The sequence below is a fragment of the Macrobrachium nipponense genome, chromosome 30 (genome assembly GCF_015104395.2).
Source record: "Macrobrachium nipponense isolate FS-2020 chromosome 30, ASM1510439v2, whole genome shotgun sequence".
Lineage (NCBI taxonomy): Eukaryota > Metazoa > Arthropoda > Malacostraca > Decapoda > Palaemonidae > Macrobrachium > Macrobrachium nipponense.
Window position 1 is genome coordinate 19,242,830 of NC_087218.1, and position 27,200 is coordinate 19,270,029.

The following is a 27,200-nucleotide window of genomic DNA, read 5'->3' on the forward strand; positions in this document are numbered from 1 at the left end:
AGATCCCCTTTCTGTGGGTTTTTACAACCGACTTTTCCTAGTTCCAAAAAACTCAGGAGGATGGAGATCGGTTCTGGATGTAAGCGCCCTGAACGTCTTTGTAGAAAAGAGGAAGTTCGCCATGGAGACGACTTCTTCAGTGTTGGCTGCTCTTCGTCCAGGGGACTGGATGGTGTCCCTAGATCTTCAGGACGCTTACTTCCATGTGCCTATCCATCCTTCTTCACGGAAGTTTCTGAGATTCATGATGGGAGGGAGGATCTACCAATTCAGGGCCTTGTGCTTCGGCCTCTCAACAGCCCCTCAAGTTTCACTTTATCTCGACGACTGGCTGATCAGAGCAAAGTCACAAGAAAGATGTCTGGAGGACCTACAGAAGACCCTTACTTTGGCAAGTTCTCTGAGACTTTTGGTGAACTTCCAGAAGTCACAGTTAATTCCCAGTCAAGAGCAGATTTATCTGGGGATTCGGATGGTTTCTCCGGATTTTCGGACGTATCCGTTGCCAGAGAGGATAGCTCGTTGCTGCGAGAAACTGACGACCTTCCTAGAGAAAGATGCATGCACAGCGAGGGAGTGGGTGAGTCTGTTGGGGACACTCTCCTCGCTGGAGCAATTAGTTTCTCTAGGAAAGGTTGCATCTCAGACCTCTCCAGTTCTTTCTTTACCAGAATTGGAGGAGTCTCTCTCAAGATCTGGAGTTCTCCTTCAAGATCACAAGGGGAATCAAGAAGGACCTTTTGTGGTGGGCGGACCCTCTCCGATTTGCAGAAGGTCTGTCTCTGCACATGCCGAACCCCAACCAAGTGTTGTTTTTCGACGAGTCGGAAACAGGTTGGAGAGCGACGCTCGGGTCAAGAGAAGTGTCAGGCACCTGGGAGGGGGAACAGGTGTCCTGGCACATCAACAAGAAATAGTTGACGGCAGTGTGGATGGCACTAAAAGCTTTCGAGCCCCACGTCCGAAATGCTAAAGTTCAGGTCAACTCGGACAACACCACAGCCTTGGCATACATAAGGAAGCTGGGGGGGACGCACTCCTTCTCCCTGTACGAAACAGCAAAGGACCTTCTGCTATGGTCTCAGGCAAGGAAGATCAGACTCCTCACCAGATTCGTACAGGGAGAAAGGAACGTCAGGGCTGACCTCCTGAGCAGAAAGAATCAAGTCCTTCCTTCGGAGTGGACTCTTCACTCAGAAGTTTGCCAGGACCTGTGGAGAATGTGGGGCAGACCTCACATCGACCTCTTCGCAACAGCAAAGAACGCGAGGATAGACATTTACTGCTCCCCGATCTCAGACCCAGGGGCAGTGACATTGGATGCTTTTCTCCTAGACTGGAGGGGTCTAGACGTCTCTGCCTTTCCTCCCTTCAAGATACTGGGACAAACCCTCAAGTAGTTTGTGACCTCAGAAGCAACAAGGATGACGCTAGTAGCTCCGTTCTGGCCCGCCCAAGATTGGTTCACAGAGGTACTGGAATGGTTGGAGGACTTCCCAAGAGCACTTCCACAAAGAGTAGATCTGCTCAGACAACCCCACTTCGACAGGTATCACAAAAACCTCCCCGCTCTCAATCTGACTGGCTTTCGACTGTCAAAAGTCTTGTCAGAGCGAAGGGATTTTCAGCAAAGGCTATCGCCTCAGCGAGAAGGCCTTCTACCCTTAGAGTCTACCAGTCGAAGTGGGACGTCTTTCGTCGTTGGTGCAGAAACCAGAAGCTTTCCTCTTCCAGTACCTGTGACCCAAATCGCAGACTTTCTCGTTTTCCTCAGGGAAAAATGCGGTCTGGCAGTTTCAACCATCAAAGGCTATCGTAGCATGCTAGCTGCTGTATTCAGGCACAGACACCTAGACATCTCGGACAACAAAAATCTGCGATCTGCATGATCTGTTAAGATCTTTTGAAACATCCAAGAAAGTCTCGGCTGAGATTCCAAGTTGGAATCAGGATGTGGTTCTTCGTTTCCTGAGGTCCTCGAAGTTTGAACCACCCCAGTTAGCTTCCTTAAAAGACCTTACGAAGAAGGCTCTGTTTCTCTTGGTGTTGGCATCCGCCAAGAGGGTTAGTGAGCTTCATGCCCTAGAAGGAAGGGTAGGTTTCAAAGGAGATTCCGTGATTTGTTCCTTCCTTCCTTCTTTTCTAGCCAAGAACGAGAACCCCTCAAATCCTTGGCCCAGGAGTTTTGAGGTTCTAGGATTAGCTTCCCTTGTAGGGGAAGAACCTGAGAGGACTCTTTGCCCTGTTAGGAGTTTAAAGTATTACCTTCAAAGGAAGAAGACTCTTAACCCTTAAACGCCGACTGGACGTATTTTACGTCGACATTTTTTGTCTCTCAGATGCCGACTGGACGTATTTTACGTCGACATACAAAAGTTTTTTTTAAAATTCGCGGAAAAATACTTTTAGGCCTACCAGCCGAAAACTCTTGAATCACGCGCCTTGGGGGATGCTGGGAGTTCACGGATCAAGGTGTTGTTTTGTTTACAATCGTTACGCAGGCGCGCAAGCACGAATTTCTTTCTTGCCGCACTAAAAAGTATCTGTGACACATCTCGGAAATTATTTTGTCACTTTGACATAATTTTTGTACCATTTTAAATTAGCCGTTGCATGGAGTATTATATATGAAAATGTGTGCATTTTTATGTAGAATACAACAAAAAAATACTCATGATTGTAGCTTTTATCAGTTTTGAGATATTTTCATATAAATAACGATAAGTGCCAAAATTTCAACCTTCGGTCAACTTTGACTCTACCGAAATGGTCGAAAAAAGCAATTGTAAGCTAAAACTCTTATATTTTAGTAATATTCAATCATTTACCTTAATTTTGCAACTAATTGGAAGTCTCTAGCACAATATTTCGATTTATGGTGAATTTATGAAAAAACTTTTTCCTTACGTCCGTGCGGTAACTCTTCCGAAAAAAATCATACATGCGATTGTGGTAATGTTTGCACCATTTTAAAATTAGCCGTTACATAAAGTTTTATATATGGAAATGTGTGCAATTTTATGTAGAATACAACAAAATATAATTGAAGGTTGTAGCTTTTCTCATTTTTGAAATATTTGCATATAAATCACAATAAATAGAAAAAAAACCACGTTCGGTCAACTTTGACTCTACCGAAATGGTCAAAAAACGCAATTGTAAGCTAAAACGCTTATATTCTAGTAATATTCAATCATTTACCTTCATTTTCCAACAAATTGGAAGTCTCTAGCACAATATTGCGATTTATGGTGAAATTATGAAAAAAATAACATTTTCTTTACGTCCGCGTGGTAACTCTTCCGAAAAAATCATATGTGCGATTGTGGTAATGTTTGCACCATTTTAAATTAGCCGTTACATAAAGTTTTATATATGAAAATGTGCGCAATTTCATGTAGAATACAATAAATAATTGAAGGTTGTAGCTTTTCTCATTTTTGAAATATTTGGTATATAAATCACGATAAATAGAAAAAAAAGCCACGTTCGGTCAACTTTGACTCTACCAAAATGGTCGAAAAACGCAATTGTAAGCTAAAACTCTTACAGTCTAGTAATATTCAGTCATTTATCTTCATCTTGAAACAAATTTGAAGTCTCTAGCACAATATTTAGATTTATGGTGAATTAAAAAAAAAACTTTCCTTCCCTCCACGCGCGGACTCTCCGCCACAAATCTCCGAAATGTGTTCGTCCCATTCTCGGAATATTTGCTCCATTTCATATTAGGCATTTCATAGAGTTTTATATATGAAAATGTGCGCAATTTTATGTAGAATAAAACGAAAAATATTTGAAGGTTGTAACTTTTCTAATTTCTGAAATAATTGCATATAAAAATTATATATATAAAAAATTTGACATTCGGTCAACTTTAACTCATCAGATATGGTCGAAAACTGCAATTGTAAGCTAATACTCTTACAGTATACTAATATTCAATCATTTGTCTTCATTTTGAAAGATATTGGAAGTCTCTAGGACAATATTTAGATTTAAGGTGAATTTTTGAAAAAAATATTTGTTTACGTCCGCACGTTACGAATTCATGCATTATTTTGTGATAATATTTTCTCTGTGTTGCTTTTATCGTTTTACAATGTGTTTATTACCAAAATGATTGCAATTTAGTGTACATTACAACGAAAAAAAAGTAACTTGTTACCTTTAACCGTTTTGCGCACAGCGGGATTTGAATACAATTATATATGAAATTTTGTTTTTGCGCTATCATATATCGCATTATTTATATATGATAATGATAATTTTTTTCATTTCTGATGGTTGCATACTAAACTTCAGCCAATGACAAAAAAAGGAGCCAAAAATGAACTCTTAATCTTGAAAACTAAGTGTGCTGTGATTTTTTGAAAAAAATATTTTTTCCTCTTCTGCGCTCACTCCGAAACACCTCCGGCACACGGGAGACAATTTTTATTTTACCGCTTCGGCGTTTAAGGGTTAAGGGCATTAAGGATAGACTATGGTGCTCTGTAAGAAGTCTATTAGAAGTCTAGTGAAAGAGGCACATCTTGCTTGTGATGAAGATCATTTCAAGCTCCTGAAAGTCAAGGCTCATGAAGTGAGAGCCATTGCCACTTTCTTGGCTTTCAATAAGAATATGTCACTTCAGAATCTGATGAAAGCAACATTCTGGAGATGCAATTCAGTATTCGCTAACCACTACCTGAGAGACGTCAAAATTACGTATGACAGGTGCTTCGCGTTAGGCCTGTGCGTATCGGCGGATTCGGTGCTGGGGCAGGGAGCTGAAACATATCCTTTTTAGTTTTTTCCCCTGTTTTTGGTATTGTGTTTTTATGGTTGTGTGAAAGATGATGCAGGTAGGCATCCCTTTCTGTTTGTAGTGCTAACAACATTAGAGTGGTTAGGTGATCGATCGTGTTGGAGCTCCCTGCAATGGTAGTGGACGGGTTCTGTCATATAAGAGGGCGAATCCCCTTTGACATGATCCGACTTGGATTGTACTGAGTAAGCGGATATCAAATCCCTTTGGTAGACCCAAAGAGTCTTTTCAGCTGTAGGTCACGCCCTCGCTGTAGCTCTTCAGGCTATGCAGACTAATAGACAGTACCTATGAAGTCTTCAGCCTAATCAAGTAAGAACCAAGGTTTTTTTTTGTACCCTACAACAGATGTTGTTTCCCTTTTCCTTGTTAGTTATCTGTCTCTTACCCTCCGCCAAAGGTGTCAATCAGCTAAGTATATATCTGACAGGAAAGTTCATGTACAAAAATGATATTGTTATTTTACAATAAGGTTTTGTACATACTTACCTGGCAGATATATATGATTGATGGCCCGCCCAGCCTCCCCTCAGGAGACAGGTGGAAGAGAAAATCTGACAGGAAAGTGGGATTGGTTCATACACCCGCCACCCAGCGGCGGGTAAGGTAGATCATCTGACCTACCTGTCGCGTTTGCCACGAGTTTTGAATTCTGTCGTGACGTCGGAGACGTAAGCTAAGTATATATCTGCCAGGTAAGTATGTACAAAACTTTATTGTAAAATAACAATATCATAATTCTTTCTAATGGTGATGATGAACGTGAAATGCTTAAATCTTATAAATGGATACACTCAAAATGATAACCTGATAGTACAAGAATTAAACAATTTGTTTCATTCAATTTTATACAATATTAACTTATTCTCAACTACTCCCCATCTAAAACAAGAAACCTGTTTTCAACTACTGTAATGTACGTCTAAAAATAATCTAACCTTTATATAAACATTTCCTACAAGATGATCACCGAGGTTGTCACACACATTCATCTCTTCTATCTCCCCATAGCGATCTTCGCATTCTACGAACACTTCTTCAAAAAAGTTGTCATAATGCTCTTGCATTTCTTCATCGCTCACAGTAGCTGCAAGAACAGTATCACATCAACTTTCAAACTGAAATAACATAGAACTATTACGTTTTTTTGCTCATTCATACATAAATTGCCTTGGCAGAGGTACTATTCTTATTAATTCCAGCTTTCATGACTATGTACAACATTTGGAATAGAATGGAATATAAAATTTAGACCAAAGGCCAAGCACTGGGACCTTGAGGTCATTCAGTGCTGGTAAGGAAATTGAGAGTAGGTAGGTCTGAAAGGTGTAACAGAAGGCAAAACTCGCAGTTGCGCTATGAAATAATCGTTAGGAGAGGGTGGAGGAACAGTAAAAAGATTGAAAGGGGTTGCAGCTATGGGGTGAAAGGACGCTGCACAGAACCTTTAGTAATACCTACAGTGCATTACATGAGGTGCACTGATGGGACTACCTGTCTATAGGGTATAACGTTTGGAGACCATTCTTCATTTTTTAAAGGCAAGGACTACTTACATGCACCACAGCTATGATCAAACACATAAGGATTTTGGATCAAGGAAAATTCATAATGTACTTACCAGTTTTACTTTACTTATTTTAGATTTCAAATGATACTCCAAATTGTTGTATCTGACAACAAAATGACAATTTGTCGAAAATTGCATTTTTCCTAACTATACAAACCTGAGGTCCTTTAACAATAGGAAGTAGCTAGCGGCAGCTGGAACGGTCGTAAGCTTTGAACAAGGGAGAACGGTAGTTAACTGCTTGTCCGACAGTGCGCCTGGGAGGTGAAGAATCACTTTTGCTTTAGGCCCATGCAAAAAAATGCAGAGTGAGGGGTGGCATGAGGTGGGACTATATGTAAAGGACCTCAGGTTTGTATAATTAGGAAAAATGCAATTTTCGACAAATTGTCATTTGTTCCGATACATAATACAAATCCTCGGTCCTTTAACAATAGGAAGACTCACTTCTTGGTGGGAGGAATCTGAGTCTTTTGTGAACAGACTGGTGTTCGCCCAACCTTGGAATGCCTCCCTGGTCGTAAGAGCAAGGGAGGGATCCAAGCCTCTGTCCGATTGATCGGGGTGTGCACTGCAGGATCAATGGTCAGACCTCTGGACCAAGTACTAAGAAGTTCTTGCGGAACGCAAGCGAAGGACCAATACCTCTGACTTCGTGGGCTCTCGGACGAAGGGGACGGATGTCGTCACTACCATCAGTTTCGTACGCCCTCCTGATCACCTCACGCAGCCAGAAAGAAAGTGTGTTCTTGGATACTTCTTTCTTGGTCACCCCAGTGCTAACGAAGAGGCGTCGACACTCAGGCCTGAGGTGTCGAGTTCTCTTCAGATAGCGCCGTAGTGCCCTCACAGGACAAAGCAGCATCTCATCCGTATCGTTGTCGGTGAAATCCATTAGTGAGGGGATTGTGAAAGACTCGAACCTGTCATCAGGGATTGATGGATTCTGAGTCTTGGCTACGAAGTTCGGGACGAAATCGAGCGTCACAGATCCCCATCCCCTGGAATGCTTTACACCGAAAGATAGACCATGAAGTTCCCCTACTCTCTTCGCCGATGCCAGGGCCAGCAAGAAGAGGGTCTTGAGGGTCAGATCCCTGTCTGACGACTCTCGGAGTGGCTCGAATGGTCTTTGAGTCAAACTCCTAAGGACGAGAGTCACGTCCCACTCAGGGGGCCTGAGTTCCCTGGGTGGACAAGACCTTTCGAAGCTCCTCATAAGTAGGAAATCTCAAACGAACTCGAGATATCCAGTCCCCTCAGCTTTAGGATCAGAGCCAGGGCGGCTCTGTATCCGTAGACTGTGGGGACGGAGAGGAGCTTCTCTCGGCGAAGAAACACGAGGAAACCCGCTACCTGCTGAAGAGTGACTCTGAGAGGAGATAGACCCCGTCTACGACACCAACCACAGAAGGCGGCCCACTTTCCCTGGTACACAGCTGCAGAGGACTGTCGGACGTGTCCAGCCATCTCTGTTGCTGCGCTGCGAGAAAAGCCTCTCGTTCGCAAGAGATGGTGGATAACAGCCAGCCGTGAAGTTGTAGGGACCGGACTGACTGGTGGTGCCGTTCTATGTGTGGCTGGGCGAGAAGGTTGTGCCAGTGGGGCATCTCTCTCGGTGCTTCCGCAAGCAGAGCCAGCAGGTCCGGATACCAAACGGCCTGTGGTCGTTTGGGAGCCACCAGGATCATCCTGAGATTCGGGGTGGCCAGCACTCGGCTGATCACCTTGCGAATCAGACAGAAGGGAGGAAAGGCGTACACGAAGAGGTTGTCCCATGGATGTTGAAGAGCGTCCTCTGCAGCTGCCCATGGGTCTGGTACGGCTGAAAAGAAAACTTGGAGTTTCCTGTTGTGCCGGGTGGCGAACACATCCACGACTGGAAGCCCCTACAGGTTGAAGAGCCTTTCTGCCACATCTGGGTGTAGAGACCGTTCGGTTCCTATCACCTGATCCCGACGGCTGAGCTTGCCTGCTACTACATTCCTCTTGCCTGGAATGTAGCGTGCTGACAGCTCTATCGAGTGAGCCGTGGCCCACTCGTGCACCTGCACGGTCAACTGGTGTAGCGGGAGAGACACTAGACCCCCCTGCTTGTTGACGTATGCCACTACTGTGGTGTTGTCGCACATCAACACCACCGAGTGTCCCACCAAGCGGTCCTGAAACTCTTGGAGAGCGTAGAACGCCGCCTTGAGTTCCAGGACATTGATGTGAAGGTGTTTGTTGTGATGGTCCCACACACCTGCAGTCAGCAACTCCTCCAGGTGTGCGCCCCATCCCTCGGTGGATGCGTCTGAGAACAGCAACATCTCCGGGGGGAGAGAGAGAGAGAGAGAGAGGGAGAGAGAGAGAGAGAGAGAGAGAGAGAGAGAGACCTTACCTTACCTTACAGACCTTACAGTTCGTTCGGGTTGCCCCAGGTCCCTCAGTGTGAGGCGCTCTAATGTCTACCAGAGAGTTGCTAGTACATCTCTTCCGGTATATTTTGCATCTTCCAATCTTGGATGGTCTGGGATGCAGTTTAGATATTTGTCGAGCTTATTCTTAAACACATCTACGCTCACTCCTGATATATTCCTCAGATGAGCTGGCAACGCAATTGAATAGACGCTAGCAGTTATCGATGCTGGTGCGTAGTGGATTAATGTTCTGTGTGCTTTCCTTATTTTTCCTGGTATAGTTGGGCACTATTAATCTACCTCTGCTTGCTCTTTCTGATATTTTTAGTTCCATGATATTTCTGTTATTCCTTCTATCTGTTTCCATGCCATGAATTATCATGTAGCGTTTTCTCTTCTCCTTTCTAGGACTATATAATTTAAGGATTGTAGTCTTTCCCAGTAAGTCTAGGTCCTTAACTTCTTCTATTCTAGCTGTAAAGGACCTTTGTACACTCTCTATTTGTGCAATATCCTTTTGATAGTGTGGGTACCATATCATATTGCAATATTCAAGTGGACTACGAACATATGTTTTTATAAAAGCATAATCATGTGTTCAGCTTTTCTTGTTTTGAAGTGCCGTAACAACATTCCCATTTTTGCTTTACATTTTGCCAACAGAATGGCTATTTGATCATTGCATAACATGTTCCTATTCATCATCACACCAAGGTCTTTAACTGCTTCCTTATTTGTGATTGTCTCATTATTAGGTCCCCTATATGCATATAGCTTTCCTTCTCTGTCTCCATAATTTATTGATTCAAATTTATCAGAGTTAAATACCATCCTATTTACCTCTGCCCAATCATATACTTTGTTAAGGTCTCTTTGTAGAGCGTTCCTATCTTCATCACAAGTAATTTCTCTACTTATTCTTGTGTCATCAGCGAAACTACTCACTACCCGAATCCTTAACATTACTGTCTATGTCTTCAATCATAATAACAAACAATATTGCAGCTAGCACCGTACCTTGTGGCACACCGGATATTACCTTGGTTTCATCCGATTTCTCATCGTTTGCAATAACTATCTGTTTTATGTTGTAAAAATTCTTTTAACCATCTTCCTACTTTATCTACGATATTGTGTTTTCTAATTTTCTTTGCTAATATATTATGGTCTACTTTGTCAAAAGCTTTTGCAAAGTCTAGATAAACCACATCTGTTTTCATTTCCGCTTTTCATATTTTTGAATATGTTCTCACGGTGGACTAACAGTGGGTTTGTGTACTTTTTCCGGGTACGAAACCGTGTTGTCCTATATTAAACAAATTATTTTTATTAAATGTTTCATAATATTTTTCTTTTTCATTACCCTTTCATACACTTTCATAAATATGTGATGTTAGACTCACAGGCCTATAATTACTTGCCATCTAGTCTTGATCCACTTTTGAAAGTAGGGGTGATATATGCTAATTTGTGCTCATCATAAATCTTGCCTGTATCTACACTTTGTCTTAATAATATTGCAAGTGGCTTTGCGATAGAATGAACTACTTTCTTTAACAAAATAGCAGGGACTCCATCCGGCCCTGCAGCGGCTCCATTTTTAATTTCATTAAATTGCCTGCACAAATATCAGCTTCATAATTTCTATGTCAGCTAAATATTCACTATTTTCGTCCCTTACTTCTATATCATTATCTCATTATCTATTTAGGGGGTGAATTTCTCTCTTATATCGTTCTGCCAGTATGTTTGCAAATTTCCTTTTTTTCATTTGTTAATCTCCCCTTCAATTTCTCAGAGGGCCCTATTTCTATTCTTCTTTTATTCATCTTCTTTCGCATATGAGTATAATAGTTTGGGGTTTTGCTTGATATTTAATAGGGTTTTTTTTTCTTCCAAGTCCCGTTTTCATTTTCTTTGAATTGTATATCTCTTTGTTCTGCATTTTCTATCTTACTTTTTAGTTCTATAACTTTCCATGCATTTTTTTTCTTTTGCAAGACCTTTTTTTTCCACTTTCTGATTTTCTGGAACAAGATCCTTCTGTCTCTTGGTATGCATGAATGATGTTTTTTACTTTTCTTCTTCGGTATATATCATCCACTATTTTCTCCAATATTTTATATAATATCTCCGTATTTACCCTTATGTCATCACTTACGAAAATGTTATCCCAATCTTTGTTTAATTCTTCATTAATTTCTGACCATTTTATATTTTACTGTAGAAGTTGTATTTTCCATATCCTTCCCACTTTTTCATTTCTTGCTTATCTCTATTTTCACTTGCTTGGAATGAACTGTTAATTCTATGACATTATGATCTGAAATACTCGCATTATAAACTATTATTTCTTTAACATAATTCATCTCGTTCACCAATACTAGGTCTAAAGTATTTTCCTTTCTTGTTGGCAGGTGATTTATTTGTTGAATGTTGTATTTACTAGTAGCATATCTAATAGCTTTTCAAATTGCCTCTTATCTTCTGCACTACTATTACTCTCTTTTTATATGTATAAGTACAACCACAGTCTCCTATTCGTTCTTTCCATTCTACGAAAGGAAAGTTGAAGTCACCAGATAGGAGAATAGTCCAGTCCTTGTGATTTCTACATATATCATCCAATTTTTCAATTATTAAGTCAAACTCTTTAGTATTAGGAGGGTCTATATATTACTATGTTCATCAATTTTTCAGATTCAAATTCTACCGCTATAGTTCACATTCTGAGTTACTATATTTCTCATATCCTTTTCCTTGTTTTTTGTCTTTCCCATATATTGCGGTTCCCCCTTGATTCCTATTTTTCTATCTGATCTATAAGTTTGGAACCCCTTTTATTTTGATCATCATTCCCAGTTCTCTTGGGAATACCAGGTTTCACTTATATTCATTATATCTATTTTCTTTTCATTTTGGGTTAGTTCTTCTAAGTACTCTATTTTTCTTTTGAGTTACTCGTAACTAAACCCTGCGCATTCATCACTATGATGGTTTGCGTGTTTTCTCCTTCATTTAATATGGTAGTAATAAGGATTTTCCCATGTCTCTTTCCTGTTCTGGTATGTTGTTCTTTTTTTCATTTCCAGAAATTCTGACATTAAAAAATCCAACTTTTCCATAATATTTGATCTTCCTTCATCATAATTATTCATTTTGTGTCTGAATCTGCAATTTTCTCCGTTTCTGCAATATCCTCTTGCATAATAAATACAGTTATTATCTCTTGAGTAGAATTTCGGAGCTGATGCTTTGAAATTTTTGCTGACACCTCTGCATATCTCATTGGTGGTTTGCTTTTCTCTTTTACCTGATATTCTTGATTTCTCTCTTTATTTGTTTCTTTCTTATTTTGGATTTTATTACTTGGTTGGTTATTTATTTGATTATGATTCATGGCTACAGGGTGCATATATTTGCATTTTTTGTCGAAACCTTACAATCCTTTTCCTTCTTTAGGTTTTTACATATTTTTTTGGATGCAGATCTTGCAATCATCCCCATAGCCTTAAGTATGCACATTTACCATATATTTCATAGTTTTGACATACCTTAGGATGTTTGTAGTAACATCTTTCTCCAAAATCTGCAATTCCCTCTTTTCAAAAGGTTGCAGATTTTGTCTTTCTTGTCTATTTTTCCTCTTTCCCGTCATTGTGTAGATCTGGGTAAAGCCACCTCTTCGTAATTTATTTCTTCGTAGGTATGCTGCTTTATTGCCTCATATGTAGTATCAATGAGTATCTCTGCATCCATACTTTTATCTTGTTCTTTGTTTTCCTTATTTTTTTCTGTCATTTCATTTTTGTTTACTTCTCTTCCGTTTCCTCTTTTCTTCTTTTCTTCTTCTTCTTCCTCTTCTTCTTCATCCTCAACTATTTGTACATTCAATCTTGATTTAATAACATTGTCTATCCATGATAGACATGTTGAAAACAAAAAATTTTCTTGTATCTTTTTCTCAAATCTTGCATTACCTCAGCCACACTGGTGGATGGGTCGGAACTGTTTGCATGCAGCACATTTTCTGATTAGGTTTTGTGGATTGACTATGCTATACCAAACCTTACACAGTTTGCATGCTTTTGGCATTCTTTTTCCTAATGCATCAATTAGGATATTCACAAGATTCACCTTATTCAGAGAGAGAGAGAGAGAGAGAGAGAGAGAGAGAGAGAGAGAGAGAGAGAGAGAGAGAGAGAGAGAGGCACTCCTCTTAAGAGGTTTCTGTCGTCCAGCCACCAGGCTAGGTCCTGCCTCACTTTCTCCGTGAGGGACACGGGGAAGTAAGGTGGATCCCTTGCCTGTGACCAACTCTCCTTTAGTCTCCACTGGAGAGACCGCAGGTGAAGACGTCCGTGAGGAACTAACTTCTCGAGTGACGACAGGTGGCCGATCACGACTTGCCATTGCTGAGCTGCCTGTTCCTGCTGAGACAGGAACTGGTCGGCTGCCTCCCTGAATTTGCTGATCCGCAAGTCCGCGGGGAAGACTTACTCTGCTACCGTGTCGATCAGCATACCCAGGTACTTCATCCTCTGCTTGGGTTCGAGATCGGACTTCTCAAAGTTTACCACGATCCCCAGATTGCGGCAGAACTTCAGGAGTCGATCCCTGTCCTGTAGCAACTGCGAGCGGGAGCTCGCCAGGACTAGCCAATCGTCGAGATACCTCAGAAGACGTATCCCGTGCGAATGGGCCCAAGCAGACACCAGAGTGAACACTCGCGTGAACACCTGTGGGGCGGTTGAGAGACCGAAGCAAAGTGCCCTGAATTGGTACACCGTCATGTTGAAGATGAAGCGGAGGTACTTCCTGGAGGATTGATGGACGGGTATATTTGAAAATACGCGTCCTTCAGATCCACTGAAAGCATGAAATAGTTCTCCCTGATCAAGTCGAGCACAGAACGTGCCGTCTCCATCGTGAACCGAATCTGGCGAACATATCGGTTCAGGGGAGAGAGATCTATCACTGGGCGCCAGCCCCCCGAGGCCTTTTTCTCCAGGAAAAGGCGGCTGTAGAAGCCCGGTGACCAATCCCTGACGATCTCTACAGCTCGTTTGATCAGCATGGTCTTTATCTCCTGTCGAAGAGCGATGTCCTTTGATGAACCCTGGACGTAGGTCTGAAGATGGACCGGGTTGGAGGTGAGGGGTGGCCGAGATTCGAAGGGTAGTAGATATCCCTCCCGAAGGACGTCTACTATCCAGGTCTCGGCGCCGTAGCGCTGCCAAGTTGCCCAATGGCTCATCAGGCACCCCCCCCCACTTCCGGCAGCAGGTGAGGGGGAACGCTGTCCCTAGCTCTTCCCACCTCTCTTCGACTTCTTCCCTACTCCTCCTCGGGGAAAGGAGGGCTGGGAGGGGGGCTGATGTTGACCTCCCCTGGCAGAAGTAGACGAAGCAGGAGTCTTTCCTCGGGGCTTAGATGGGGCAACCGTCTTAGCAGTCGAGGAAGCGCTAGCTAAACTCTTTGGTTTAGCCGCAGTAGCTCGAGGCTGCCCAGAAGCCTTCGAGACTGCCTGGTGAACCAGGCGGTCACTGTCCTCAGTGCGCCGCCTCTCCACCATCTCTCCAGGAAAGAGAGAGGAGGAACTCCTAATGGGTCTGTTTCGAAGTCCGAGTGCCGCCTCGCGCCCAGCCCCCCTGGTTACTCGTGTAAGGACTGCGTCCCTACGACGAAGCACCAGGTTGGCCCACAGGTTTGCTGTCTGATGGGCGAGGTAGGAGATGGTTCTACCTGCAGACTGGCATAGTCTCCTGAAAGCCGGGTCTTCTTTGTGAGCAGAACTCCCGGAGTCGGCCGCGACTTTGGATACTGTGAGGGACCACATATCCAACCAAGAGACCGCCTGAAACGCCGCCATAGCGATTGATTCCAGGGCAAGTGCCTCCTAGCAGAGAACAGGAGCTGCTGCAGGGACACACCCGGAGTTAGCTTTGCTAGTTTCGGGTTAACCTGTTTGGGCGGCATCGGATCTTCTGATGGCACATAAAAACGCTGCTGACACTGTAGAGGAGGAGGAAGCAGCTTCGATGACCTGCCTGACTTCAGCGAATCCTCCCGTCCGGAAACGAGAGACTCCACTTGGTCAAGGACAGAGTCAGCCAGCTCTGACCGCGGCAGACACACCGTCGGTTTGGGTTCCCTTTTTGGGCCCCAAAACGACTAGAGCCGGGACGTGGGCTCGGATGGTGGGAGCGTCGATCCTTCCCCAAGGCCGTTGTGCTGACGAATCAGCGCAATGACCTCAGCAAAGTTCCTCTGTATCTCAGGAGTGACAGCGTCCTGAGGAGTAGGACCGTCCAGTCCCTCTAACAAGAGCAGCTCCCGAGACCCTCCTCCTTCAGAAGGAGGAACAGCGACAGACCCCTCTCGGTCTCCTCCTGCCACTTGCGCATACGTCCTGGTCGATCCTAGGACTGTGCCTGGTGCATACGGCGTCGTGAGGGGCATGCCCCTCACGATCACTCCTGGATACCTCGCTCTTCCCGGCGTATCCCGAGGAAGTTGAAGGTACAGGAGAGGCAGACCTGACGCTCCCCCCTCACTCACTGGCAGAACCAGTGTGCTTGGAGGGCTGCAACCGATCACCAACCTGCGGTGGGGATCGGTCTGCAGGCCTGGTCGCGCCGCTCACCTGTGGCGAGCGGCTCGACTGAGCACAGCGAGCCCGGTCCTGTGCATCAGATGAGCTGCTGCTGGTCCCCCTATCCCTGTGGGAGCGGCGGTCAGGGGACCTACAAAGATCTCTGTCGCGGTGAGACCGGTGCGCGTCCTTGCGGCGCATCGAACCGCTGGTACCAGCCGAGGCTGGCGCCAACGATCATGGGGACCTCTTCCCAGCCTCAACCCGTGGCCGGTCAGAGTTCGTCACATCAACCCGAGTTACCAGCTGGTCGCTGCGAGAGCGGCCGCTGGCCTGGCGAGAGTCACCTGAGCAGCTCTCACCAGCCTTCTGCTCCGTGCCTCGGTCCTGGCGCAGAGCAAACTCTGGCGTCAAAACTTTGGCTGCACGGTCTCCCGGGGGAGACCGTACACTCGGAACCTCTCGCGAACGAGAAGCCGAGCTGGTACCTGGCTTAGTGGCAGTGCCACTAACACCAGGCGAGGAAGTACCGGTGGTAGCCGGTACCCCTCTGGTCCCCGACTTCTTCTTCCTTGTGGAAGGAGAGACGGGCCCTGTTCCCGAAGGAGCAGGAGGACCAGCAGAAGGACCCCCCGTGGGATGGGCAATTAGAAGGTCCCGAAGGAGCCTTCTTAGGGGGGGAGGAGGCAGCCTTCTTCTTCTTCTTCGGCTTGGTAGCCTTAGAAGTCGAAGGGGAAGAGGCGGCAGCAGACGACGAAGATGACGACAACACCTTCCTCTTCTTCGTCAGCTCACGCAGGACAGACGTCAGATCCTCCATCCAGGACGGAGCCGGGGCAATTGCCGAAGCAACATGGCCCTGCTGCACCTGTCCGGAAGGACCTGAGTCTGGGGCAGCAACACCGTGGACAGGAACGACGTGGGTAGGAGCGGGAACAGCAGGAGCGGCGAGAGCGGCTGGGCCAGCAGCAGGAACAGCAGTAGCGGGAGGTACGGCAGGCAAGTCAGGAGACCCAGGAGGCTTAGTTTCAGCCATCGACATCCTGGGTACCGGTGGCAGGTCCAGGGGAGAGCTTTTCGGGCAGCGGAAGTCTGGGGTCGGCAGCACAAAGAACCCAGGTGGAATTGAATTGAATTGAATTTATAAATTTTGTGGCAATTTGCCACACGCCGGAGCCAAAGGCCATTCAGCGCATATATATCAACAAGATATATTTACTAAAAAAGGTATACATAATTAATCCAAATTATTAAAATAAACTTCATATTAAAATACTCAATTAAATATCATAAAAATGATATTGTAATGATACAATTAAGTTTGTTCATACTTACCTGGCAGATATATATAAAGCTGTATTTTTCCGAATCCTACAGAAATTTAAACCTTAACTTACGACAAACACGCAGTGGGAGTCAGGTGGTTAGTACCCATTCCCGCCGCTGGGAGGCGGGTATCAGGAATCATTCCCATTTTCTATTCATAATTTTTATTTCCACTGTCTCCTGAGGGGAGGTGGGTGGGTACTTGATTATATATATCTGCCAGGTAAGTATGAACAAACTTAATTGTATCATTACAATATCATTTTGTTCATGAAACTTACCTGTCAGATATATATAAAGCTGAATCCCACCTTTGGTGGTGGGAGTAGACAGAATAGAAGATTTTAGGAAACATATATATGCAGATTAATTGGATAGTCTTCGATTGCCGCCTTACCGGCTGTTAGCATAGCTGACTTCGTGGTTACTGCCGCGTAAGTCTGCTTGTGCTACTAGAGTTGCCAGCGAGGTAGAGACCTATATAGCTGGTGCACTCCAGATGATCTGTCAACAGGGGCGAGACCACGACGTGACTAGACCATATTGACCATACCATGAGGGCTAAGAAGTAAAATAAATATATATATAAAAATATATATCACCACCTGACCCACCTAGCCAAAGTTAAGGTGTGTTAACTAAGGCTTAAGAGTTAAGAAGTCACCGTTGTCGGCGACTCAACTACTAAATTAAGAGCTCTTCCTAACCATTTTCTACAGGATAGGATGAGTGGTACTTCTTGCCCCCAAGATTGTGTCTGCAGACACGTATGGCCCTAGCGAGCAGCAGATCTCATATGCCATCTTCACATCTCGCAGGGAGTGTGAATTGAACACAGATTTCTTCGCTAAAACATTGGTACTCAGGATGTTGCTGAGTGCCATGCTCTGTTGAAATGCTTCCGAGGCCGCGCCCTCACCTCGTGAGCATTCAAATCAAAAGATTTCAAATCTTTGTGCAAACACAAAGAAGGAGCTTTTTTTGAAAGAACTCCTTAACAATAAAGCCAGGGTGTTCTTCGATATGGGCAAGTCTGGTCTTTTCGGAACACTGCAGAATTGTCCGTACGACTTCGACTTTCTTGAGTTTTATGTAGATAAAACTTGAGAGACCTGACAGGGCACAGGACTCTCTCTGGCTCCTGCCCACTAACTTGTGCCATCCTTGCTTCCAAGCTCCTGGCCCAAGGACAAAACGGGTTTCCATTCTTAGGCCATAACGAAAAGCTTAGAGAGCACACCGCCTTGTGTTCTCTAAAGCCAAAACTTGTGACGATGGCTTAAAATCTCACTAACCCTCTTTGTCGTATCTAGGGTGGTTAGAAAAATGCCTTCCTGATCACATGCAAGAAGTTAACAGGTAGGAGATGTTCGAATGCTTTGACATCAAGAACTTCAGACTATGTCTAAAGTTCCATATTAGAAAGCTTCGATCTGGACATGCACAGTCAGTCCGTCTGTACTAACGTCAGGTGACCGACAGTTGACCAGTCAGACGAATCAAGGACAGCAAGGCTGTACCCTGAAGACCATAAGGCACTATTCTTCGCTGAAGGATGAGTGTTTGGACTGCCTGGGCGATTCAAGCTAAGCAAAACCTTGGGGGGTGTATCAACGCAACCCAACGTCGTTAGCGAATCAACTCCTGAGCCACTCCTGACTCGAGCTTCTGGTGCCAGGAGAAAGGAGCGAGGAGCAAAAAGGCGATTCAGTCCCGAAGGACGAATGCCTGACAGTCCAACCTGGTCTCATGTTAAAACGATCATCGGGGTGTATAAACGCAACCGACTTTCGTCAACAAGAAACTCAGGGCTACTATATGTCTCCTGATCTCGCACGAGTGTCTGACTCGAGAAAACAGGTGAGACAAAAAGTAGATGGTGAGCGAGTTTCGAGATTTCACAGAACTCAAAGATCGTGAAGGGCTTTGTTGTTGTTTGACAGAAGCAAATCTCATGAGCCCAAAGGCCCAGTCAAACAAATCATATTTGGCGTTTATTCTTTAATAGTTGTGACTGCCAGCTTACCCTCCCATTCTTCAAACGGAAAGGGAAGACTGCAATCTTATGCTGTCAACATCTCGATAGTCTGAACGTAGTCAGACTCAGAGCGGAGAGGTTATAGGTACCTTTCGTGTTAAAGGAGACCGACTCTCTCGGAAAAGGTCCTTGGAAGGACGTGACCTCTGTGAATCTAGGGTCTTGAAGGCCAACATGGGGCGATTAGCGTCATTGTCGCTCCCTGTGATGATATAAATCATCTTATTACATTTCCTAAGTGATTGAAAAAGGAGAAAAGAGACTAAACATCCATCCCCGTTCAATGATCATAGGATGGTTTCGTTTAATGTTACCGCTCCCGGATCGAGAACAAGGGAGCAGAGAAGAAGAAGCCTCTTCGTCCTCAACCTAGCGAAGAGATGAATGAAAGGACGTCCCTAAAGTCTCCACAACTCTCAACATACTTCTAAAGAAAGATTCCACTCGGAAGTCAGTAGTTGCTGCCTTCGATCGAGACGATTCGAACGGACTTTTGCAATCCTGTAACGAACCTCTAGAGGATCGTTCCATTCTACGCCTGTTGTTATAATAGGCTCTTTCTCGTAAACCCGAACCGGGACCGAGAGAAGATACTTCCTAAGATATGAGAGAGCTGTGGAAGATCAGAGTTGATATGGACCATGGTTCCAAAAACTCGTTTCGAGGACTGGAGGACGACTGAATTGCTTCCACTTCTTTCAGATTATGATCCAGGACATCTGAAACCCTCTCCAGATGTCCGGCAACTTCTTTCTATCACCTCAAGAGATACTTAACGCACCGAGAGATGTTCAGAATCATTCCTAGATCTTTAATAAAATTTCAGTTTCCCGATAGGAAAAAACTGTAAGAGGTCTAAATTGCAGTCTATTCAGGGAAACAAACTTCTTTAGGAAGGAAATGGTCCCCAGCAAGCTCATCCATTCCCTCACACAGTATGTTTACTTCCCTAATAAGGCTGCGCTTTGCCTAAGCAAGAGAGCATATAATAGTGCAATGTTGTGGTAGACTCGTAGTCCTATACCGTGCGGTAACGAGCACCGAAAGGAGTAAGATATCTCTGTAGAACATATTAAGGCCAAACGAATGCAATGTTTATTCATTTCCATGTAAGAAATCCCCTCAATCTTAGGCTAAAGTCCGTGATTGTAGGGCAGAGATACAGTTCGTCAGTCATCCCGCAGGAGAGAGAGAGAGACGTAACTGCCAGCACAGAGATACGGTTAGTCAGTCAATCCCGCAGGAGAGAGAGACTTAACCTACAGCGCATGACAGCGAACGAGTTTGGTACTGGCTCGTTTGGACTGGAGGAGAGGAGTCAGAGGACAGTGACAGCAGCAGCTTACGATCGTCCGTCATCGTCGTCTCTTAACTTTATGCCTGGGTTGCCAGCTACCCTATTCTATGAAGAAAAGGTTCGTTATTTTTAGCATAAAGAGACTCTCAAGCTGGTATATTTAAGCGAAAACAGAAAACGCTAAATATATAGATGCGTTTGTGTCGTCAGAACACTACCATACAACGGTAAAAGATAAATCGGAAACTCCTGGAAGGCTGCAGGGAGTAACGATTAAATGTCCTTTGAAAATGGACCATAGACCTCTCGGTTGCCATCCGAAGAGGTAACTACAGCAATGCGTATATGACTTGAACCAACCAGAAATAAAATAACGCAAGGCAAAATATGAAATTATATCACAATAAAGTTTGTTCATACTTACCTGGCAGACATATATATAGCTGAATTCGGAAATACAGCTACATACATATCTGACAGGCAAGTTTCATGAACAAAACTTAGGAGAATCGAAGCAGTCAGCTCAAGCTTCTTATGTTATTGGACATAAGCGTTCATTGACGTAGTCTACAAGTCTATTTCTGTACGAGTCTGCGAATGACGAATGAGAGCTCTTCCGAATCTTGTCAATAAGAGCTTATTCGCTTACGCAAAATCAAGTTAATGAGATGTTTGTCAATGAGAACCAACCCATTTACGGGACAAAGAGATATTTTGTCAATGAGGGGATACCCACTTACTTGACAAAACGATAGTATATGTCAATGGGGGAAAGTCACTGAATTGACAAAAGTAATCCAGGAAGTCGAGCATTTTATTTACGATTCCCGTCTCAAACGAGGAAGGGGCAAGAATCCTGTTAAGAGACTGGGCTTACGTCAGGTATTACGACGATGTTCAATTCGGCAGCGTAGTCCCGACTAGGAACTAACAAAAACTATCATCTGAAAAGCCCTTTCAGATGGGCTAAAAAGCTGCAAAATTATCCTGGAAGAGGAAGAAACTCTCCAACCAGCTTCCTCTCCCGTATCACAACTAATGCCTGCTAAAGCTTAAAATTTATTGGCAGTATGGCAAAGGCAGTCCTGTCTTGCGCTTTCCTGAAGAGCGTACTTTTGATGAGTGCCTTTGCAAGAATCCTACTGAACGTTGCCGAGAGTCCTGACGTGCAGGACATCGAGCCTTTATAACCCGTAACTGCCTTAATCGCAAAGCTTGGACTGCGGTAGTGGCAACTTAAATTTATTGGCAGAATGGCAAAGCTTGCGGTAGAGCAAACGAGAACTTCCCTTGAGCTTTCCTTAACTCCATCCACCTATGCGAAAAGCAATATTAATTGACAGAGACCTCTTGAATTCACGAAACCCGATGTCTTGCTGGGTTTCGAAGAAGTTGTCTGTTCACTTTAAGCTTACTCGGAAGCACTGCCTACTTCACATTCTTTGCAGGTGAGGTAGAGGTAAAAATCTTTAAGCCCAATCTGAAACTCTGAACAAGAGCTTGAAGAGTTCAACAGAAACGTTCAGCCAGGCGACACACCTGGCGTGCGCTGGTGCACGCTTGGCGTCCACTGGAGCGCGCTCGGCGTCCACTGAGCGCGCTCGCGTCCATTGGAGCGCGCTCGGCGTCCAAGGCCATTGGAGCGCGCTCGGCGTCCACTGGCGCGCACGCTCGGCGTCCACTGGCGCGCGCTTGGCGTGCACCCGCGCGCCCCTGGCTTGGGCGTCCGCTCTCAAAAGCTTACTGCTACTATGACTTCTTTTACGTATTTCTCGGTGGAAAGACGGACACGAGTTCAGGCGACGTTCGCCTTCTTACTTCTCACTGAAACGCATAACGAGAGAGAGAGAGAGAGAGGACGTGAAGCGTCCTCTTCTATAAAGCTTCTATTTAGAGGGCGCGAGTCCATCCGAAAGCTCCAACCCCTGCGCGGGGAGGACGCTTCGGAGGACGAGAAGCAATCCTTCAGGATTCGTGCACGTGCACGCACTTAGGCAGTCTGGGGATTTTCATCAGAAATGCCGAAGGCACGCCAGATCGGTGGGGGTTCCTCGTAACCCTCCTTCGGCTTTCGACATGCTCTCTCACTGGTTCTGGGAGTCAAGCAGAGGCCCGGCCCTAGAGGCGAAACGAGGCCGATCTGACGCACCCTCCACTACACAAGGGGTATCACTGCACTTCTGCACTTCACTTTTACTCTCTAAAGCAAGCACTTTCGATTCTAAGTTACGAATCGAAGGAGTATCAGAGAAAGGGCAATTTCTCTACAGACACTGCTTAGGGCCCGAAGGCAACACTGCAGGGTTAGGAGTAACAATTACAGAAGTAGCACTTCACAGCAATGAAGGAGAGGCGAGCACCTCTCGTAGACATATACATAGCCCGTAGGCCATACTACAGGGTTATGCAAAATAAAGTCTACAGGAAGGTTTAGCAGGTTCACTACCCTGACTTTTGTTACTATTGATTAATTGGCGTACATACGAATCATACGTCTTCCTTACGGAATTAGACATGTTTACTGATGAATAATTGCGTACATACGAATCATACGTCTTCCTTACGGAAAAAAGACAAGTCTCACATCCTTACATGACAAATCTCAACAAAGAAGCAAGACCCATACCCCTCGTACATACCAAGTGCGAATCTACCAAAGCTTACGGTAGCCACACCCTATCTTTGCAGACAACCCCGTCTGAAACTAGCCTAACTAGATTCAGATATTTTATGCAAAAATGAATCAAATTCAAATCAATTTAAGATAGCGTATGCCTAGCCACAAATCCAAGTGAATAAATCAAAAGACAATTAGGATACTTAGCGGCAATGAAGTTTCCAAAATCCTAAGACGGAGGTACTGAAAACAGGTGTTTTCAGCACCGGCGACAGAAAATTATGAATAGAAAATGGGGGAATGATTCCTGATACCCGCCTCCCAGCGGCTTGGGAATGGGTACTAACCACCTGACTCCCACTGCGTGTGTCGTAAAGTGTTTAAATTTCTGTCGGATTCGGAAAAATACAGCTTTATATATATCTGACAGGTAAGTTTCATGAACAAACAAATGGATTTCCTTAAGAAATTTAAAAATCTCTTCTACGGGAGCACTCTCCTAAAATATCTGACAAAGGTTTGTTGGTGAAACCAAACCGACGTCTATGATAAATAAAGAGGACAGTCAACAAATATATGCCTCACTGTAATGCCAACATTACAATTGGAGCATTGAGGAACCTGCCTCTCTGCTCCACTAGTTAAAAGATACCGGTGAGTTAAAAAGTATGCCCTATACGCAGGCGTGTTAAAACTATACTAGATTCTTCTATCCATCCCAACAGAAGGGGACCAGGGATGAACAGAAGGTCTGATCGATTTCAGCTTTAAATTACTATTCAAGTTGGACCAGTGATTCTGCCACTTAGTCCTACAAAATGATTTAATAAAAAGTTTAAAATCTTCACAGGGAACCCTCACAGAGTGGGAAGCCCGGGAGGAAGCTGCCTGCTTAGCGGCTGTATCAGCCAGCTCGTTACCACGAATTCCCCACATGCGAGGAACCCAACAAAACTTTACACCGATGCGTTTTCGAGAATGCAGGAGGACCAGCCAATCCTGCACCTCTTGGACGAGGTTGATTAGATGGCATCAACTTCTGGAGTTGCAGCTAGGGAAACTTCTGGAATCACAATAAATAATATAGTGCTACCTGTACTAAAAATAAATTTCAAAACGCTAAAAATAGCAAAAATCTCTGCATTAAAAATTGAGAATTTAATAGGGAGGCTTTTTGTAATTGTTCTGTCACCGACGATGACAGAACATCCAACTCCATTTGCTGATTTTGATCCATCTGTATATACAGCAATCGAGTTACTATGCTCAGAAACATGGGCCAAGAAGCTACTTTTAAGCTGAACACTTGAGCTGATCTTTTTTGTTGTCTCTAACCTTGGCAAATATCTAAAGGGAGGCCTACACCAAGGAGGGAATTTAGAAAATGTAGTTTCCATAACCAGTGGAGGAATAAGGCCTACCTCTCTCGCACTTATGTTTAATCTAACTTCAAGGGGCTTAGGCATGTAGGTTTAGTTGGTGCTCTGTCAACAGGATGTTTTATATACTTAAAATTTGGATTAGATTGAGAGGTTAGTGCTCTTGACAAATATCGGAGACCTTGTTCCTCCCTCCGAATGAAAAGAGGAAGAAAACCAGAGTCTACATAAAGGCTCTCAACAGGAGACGTTTTAAAAGCACCTGTACAAATACGCAATGCCATATTGTGTACTACATCCAGCTTACCTAACAAGGTCTTACATGCAGAGCCATAAACCTGAGATCCATAATCAATCTTACTCAAGCATAGTGCCTGATAAATTCTTAATAAAGTAGTACGGTCTGCTCCAAAATTCAGGTTACTAACAACTTTAAGAATATTGCACCGCTGTTTAACATTTACTACAGTCTCATTTATATGTTCAGCAAAAGTCAATTTTTTGTCAAAAATAATTCCTAAATATTTGACTTTATCTTCATAAAGCAAGATAGAACCTTCTTAAAAATAAGGTTGGAATCTCTTCCTTCTTCGTGTTCTGCAAAAACGTATAGCTTTAGTTTTTTCTGCAGAAAATTTGAAACCTTTACTATTAGCCCAGGAAGTAGCAGCATTAATTGCAAACTGAATTTTAGTACAGCTTCAACTGCAGTAGCTCTACTACAGACTATAACAATATCATCCGCGAATGCTTGACCAGTTACTCCAACAGAGAGATGTTCAAGTAAACCATTAATGGCAACATTAAAAAAGGTTGGACTAAGCACACTCCCTTGTGGAATGCCTTCTTCCTGAAGATACTCTGATGAGAAGGTAGAGCCAATTCTAACTTTAAGGTACCGGTCAGACAGGAAGTCTTTGGCAAAATTAAACATATTGCCACCAATACGCCATTCAACCAGCTGCATTAAAATACCAACCCTCCAAGTAGTATCAAATGCTTTTTCCAGATCAAAGAACACGGCAATTGTTTGATTTTGGACTGCAAAAGCATTCTGAATCTCACGTGTGAGACATAATAAGGGATCCAATGTACTTCTATTCTTGCGAAAGCCAAATTGCCTCTTCGACAACAGGTTCTTTGTTTCTAAATAACCAATATCAGACGAAAATTCACCATTCGTTCATAAATCTTGAAGACACAGCTGGTAAGAGCAATAAGGCTATAACTTTTGGGATGACTAGGGTCCTTTCCGGGTTTTAAAAAAGGAACTATAACAGAGTTTTTCCACAACTTATATGAAGTCCCTGAGCACCAGAATTCGTTTAAAACATCGACAAAGAATTTTTTTGACTCCAGAGGTAAGTGAGAAATCATTGCATAAATAATATCATCTTCTCCAGGTGATGTTGGAGAGGACAAAGATAAGGCATATTCGAATTCGACAATACTAAATGGAAGGTTATATGCCTCAGAATTTGAACAAACAGGCGGATTAACTATAGTCATGTTTCTAATATTGCGAAATTCAGGGGAGTAGTGACTGGGGCTTGAAATGCTTGAAAAGTGCCGAGCAAAGGCCTCTGCCACTTCTCTTGCATCCGATATAACTACCAAGTTGATTTTTCAAAATAGGTAAAGGAGCAGGGAAAATTTCCCTAGTAATTTACGGATTCTATCCCAAACCAGAGAAAGTGGCGAGTTATACTTTAATTCTGATATGTACTTGATGAAGGATTCCCTCCTTGCTTCTTTAAAGACTTGCTTTTGTTTGGCGAGGTTTCTCTTGTATATTAATTCTATTAACTAAGACAGGACGCCTTCGATATCGCTTGTAACTGGCTCTTGCAATTTTCCTACTCAAGGCACATTTACTATTCCACCAAGGTACCAGTGGACGACGGGGTTTCCCTGATGTTTTAGGAATTGACATCATTGCCCTCCAATCATTATACTAGCGAGATATTCGTAGGCAGCTGAGGGGCAAGGAAATTCATTGGCTTTATGATTGACTTTGGTAGATTTTTCATACAGCTGCCAATCTGCCTCCTTTATCTTCCACTTGGGTAAAGATGGGGAGGGTGTATTTTGTACATACTTAAGATGGATGGGATAGTGGTCGCTCCCATAGAGATTTTCATCCACTGACCACTTATAGTCTAATCGTAATGACGACGAACATATTGTAAGATCAATTGCTGAACTAGAGTTATGGGCTACATCAAACCTTGTAGGAGAACCGTCGTTCATTAAAACTACATCATTGCAATCTATTAATCTTTCAATTATAAGACCACGGTGATCACACCTACCTTCCCCCCACAAAGTATGTTTTGCATTAAAATCCCCCATCAGAATGAAAGGTTGAGGTAGTTGGTCTAAAAGTGATTGCAAATCTTCAACCTCTAATTGTCTTGGATTGCCAGCTCTGTCCACCAATCGAGTTTCTAGGCCAGGTTCTAGATAAGAGAGGGCACAGAGTGACCCATTTATTGATGAAAATCTGTGTTGCACAAGCTTGCAGTATGGAGTCTAATTTGATAACTTTTTGTGGTAATGACTTGGCCGCAATAATACATGTATCCACCATGAGCACGTTCACCTACAGGTGGTGGAGATCTGTGAAAAATAAAGTTTTGTCCACAATTAGGAGAAACATTACCAAGTTTAGTCTCTTGCAAACAAAGGGCAGCTAAATTATGCTCCTTGAAAAGGACCCGGACCTGTTCACTGTTTGAATGGAAACCTCTTATGTTCCACTGACATAGAGCCATTATTTACTATTAGATTTTTTTTTTTTTACTTTTTGGACTTGGATTGGGCTGGTCTGGAAAGACTTGGTCTTGGTCTTTGTTTCAAAGAGGAACTAGGCAGATCCTCAAGAGACCTGCTATTTCCTCTCTTGGGAACCCTACTATGGTGTGGGGATATAGGTGGAGATGATGATGGAGTACGGGGTCTCTTATTTCTAAGAGAGGCACCATCTCTGCAGCGTGCACCTGAGCCTTATGAGGTGCACTGATCAAGGTGTCATTCTGGGACATGCCCAGATCAGGCAGCGAGGCTGCCTGTGAGGCTTCTACATTAGAAGCCCGAGAGACCTCCCAGAAGCCCAGAGGAGGCCCATCGGGAGGGGACAAAGGGGCCTTCATGGATGAAGGCGGAG

General features: G+C 43.8%; 1 protein-coding gene across 5 annotated transcripts in view; it reads right to left on the bottom strand.

The window, feature by feature from the left end:
• Window positions 1–27,200, bottom strand: part of LOC135202354 (splicing factor U2AF 26 kDa subunit-like) — a 144,934-nt gene that overhangs the window by 65,552 nt on the left and 52,182 nt on the right. For all 5 annotated transcript variants that reach the window (XM_064231716.1, XM_064231720.1, XM_064231717.1 and 2 more), the window contains one exon: window positions 5,749–5,897. In XM_064231716.1, coding sequence (XP_064087786.1) covers window positions 5,749–5,897 — 149 coding nt within the window. The remainder of the gene's footprint in view (window positions 1–5,748; window positions 5,898–27,200) is intronic.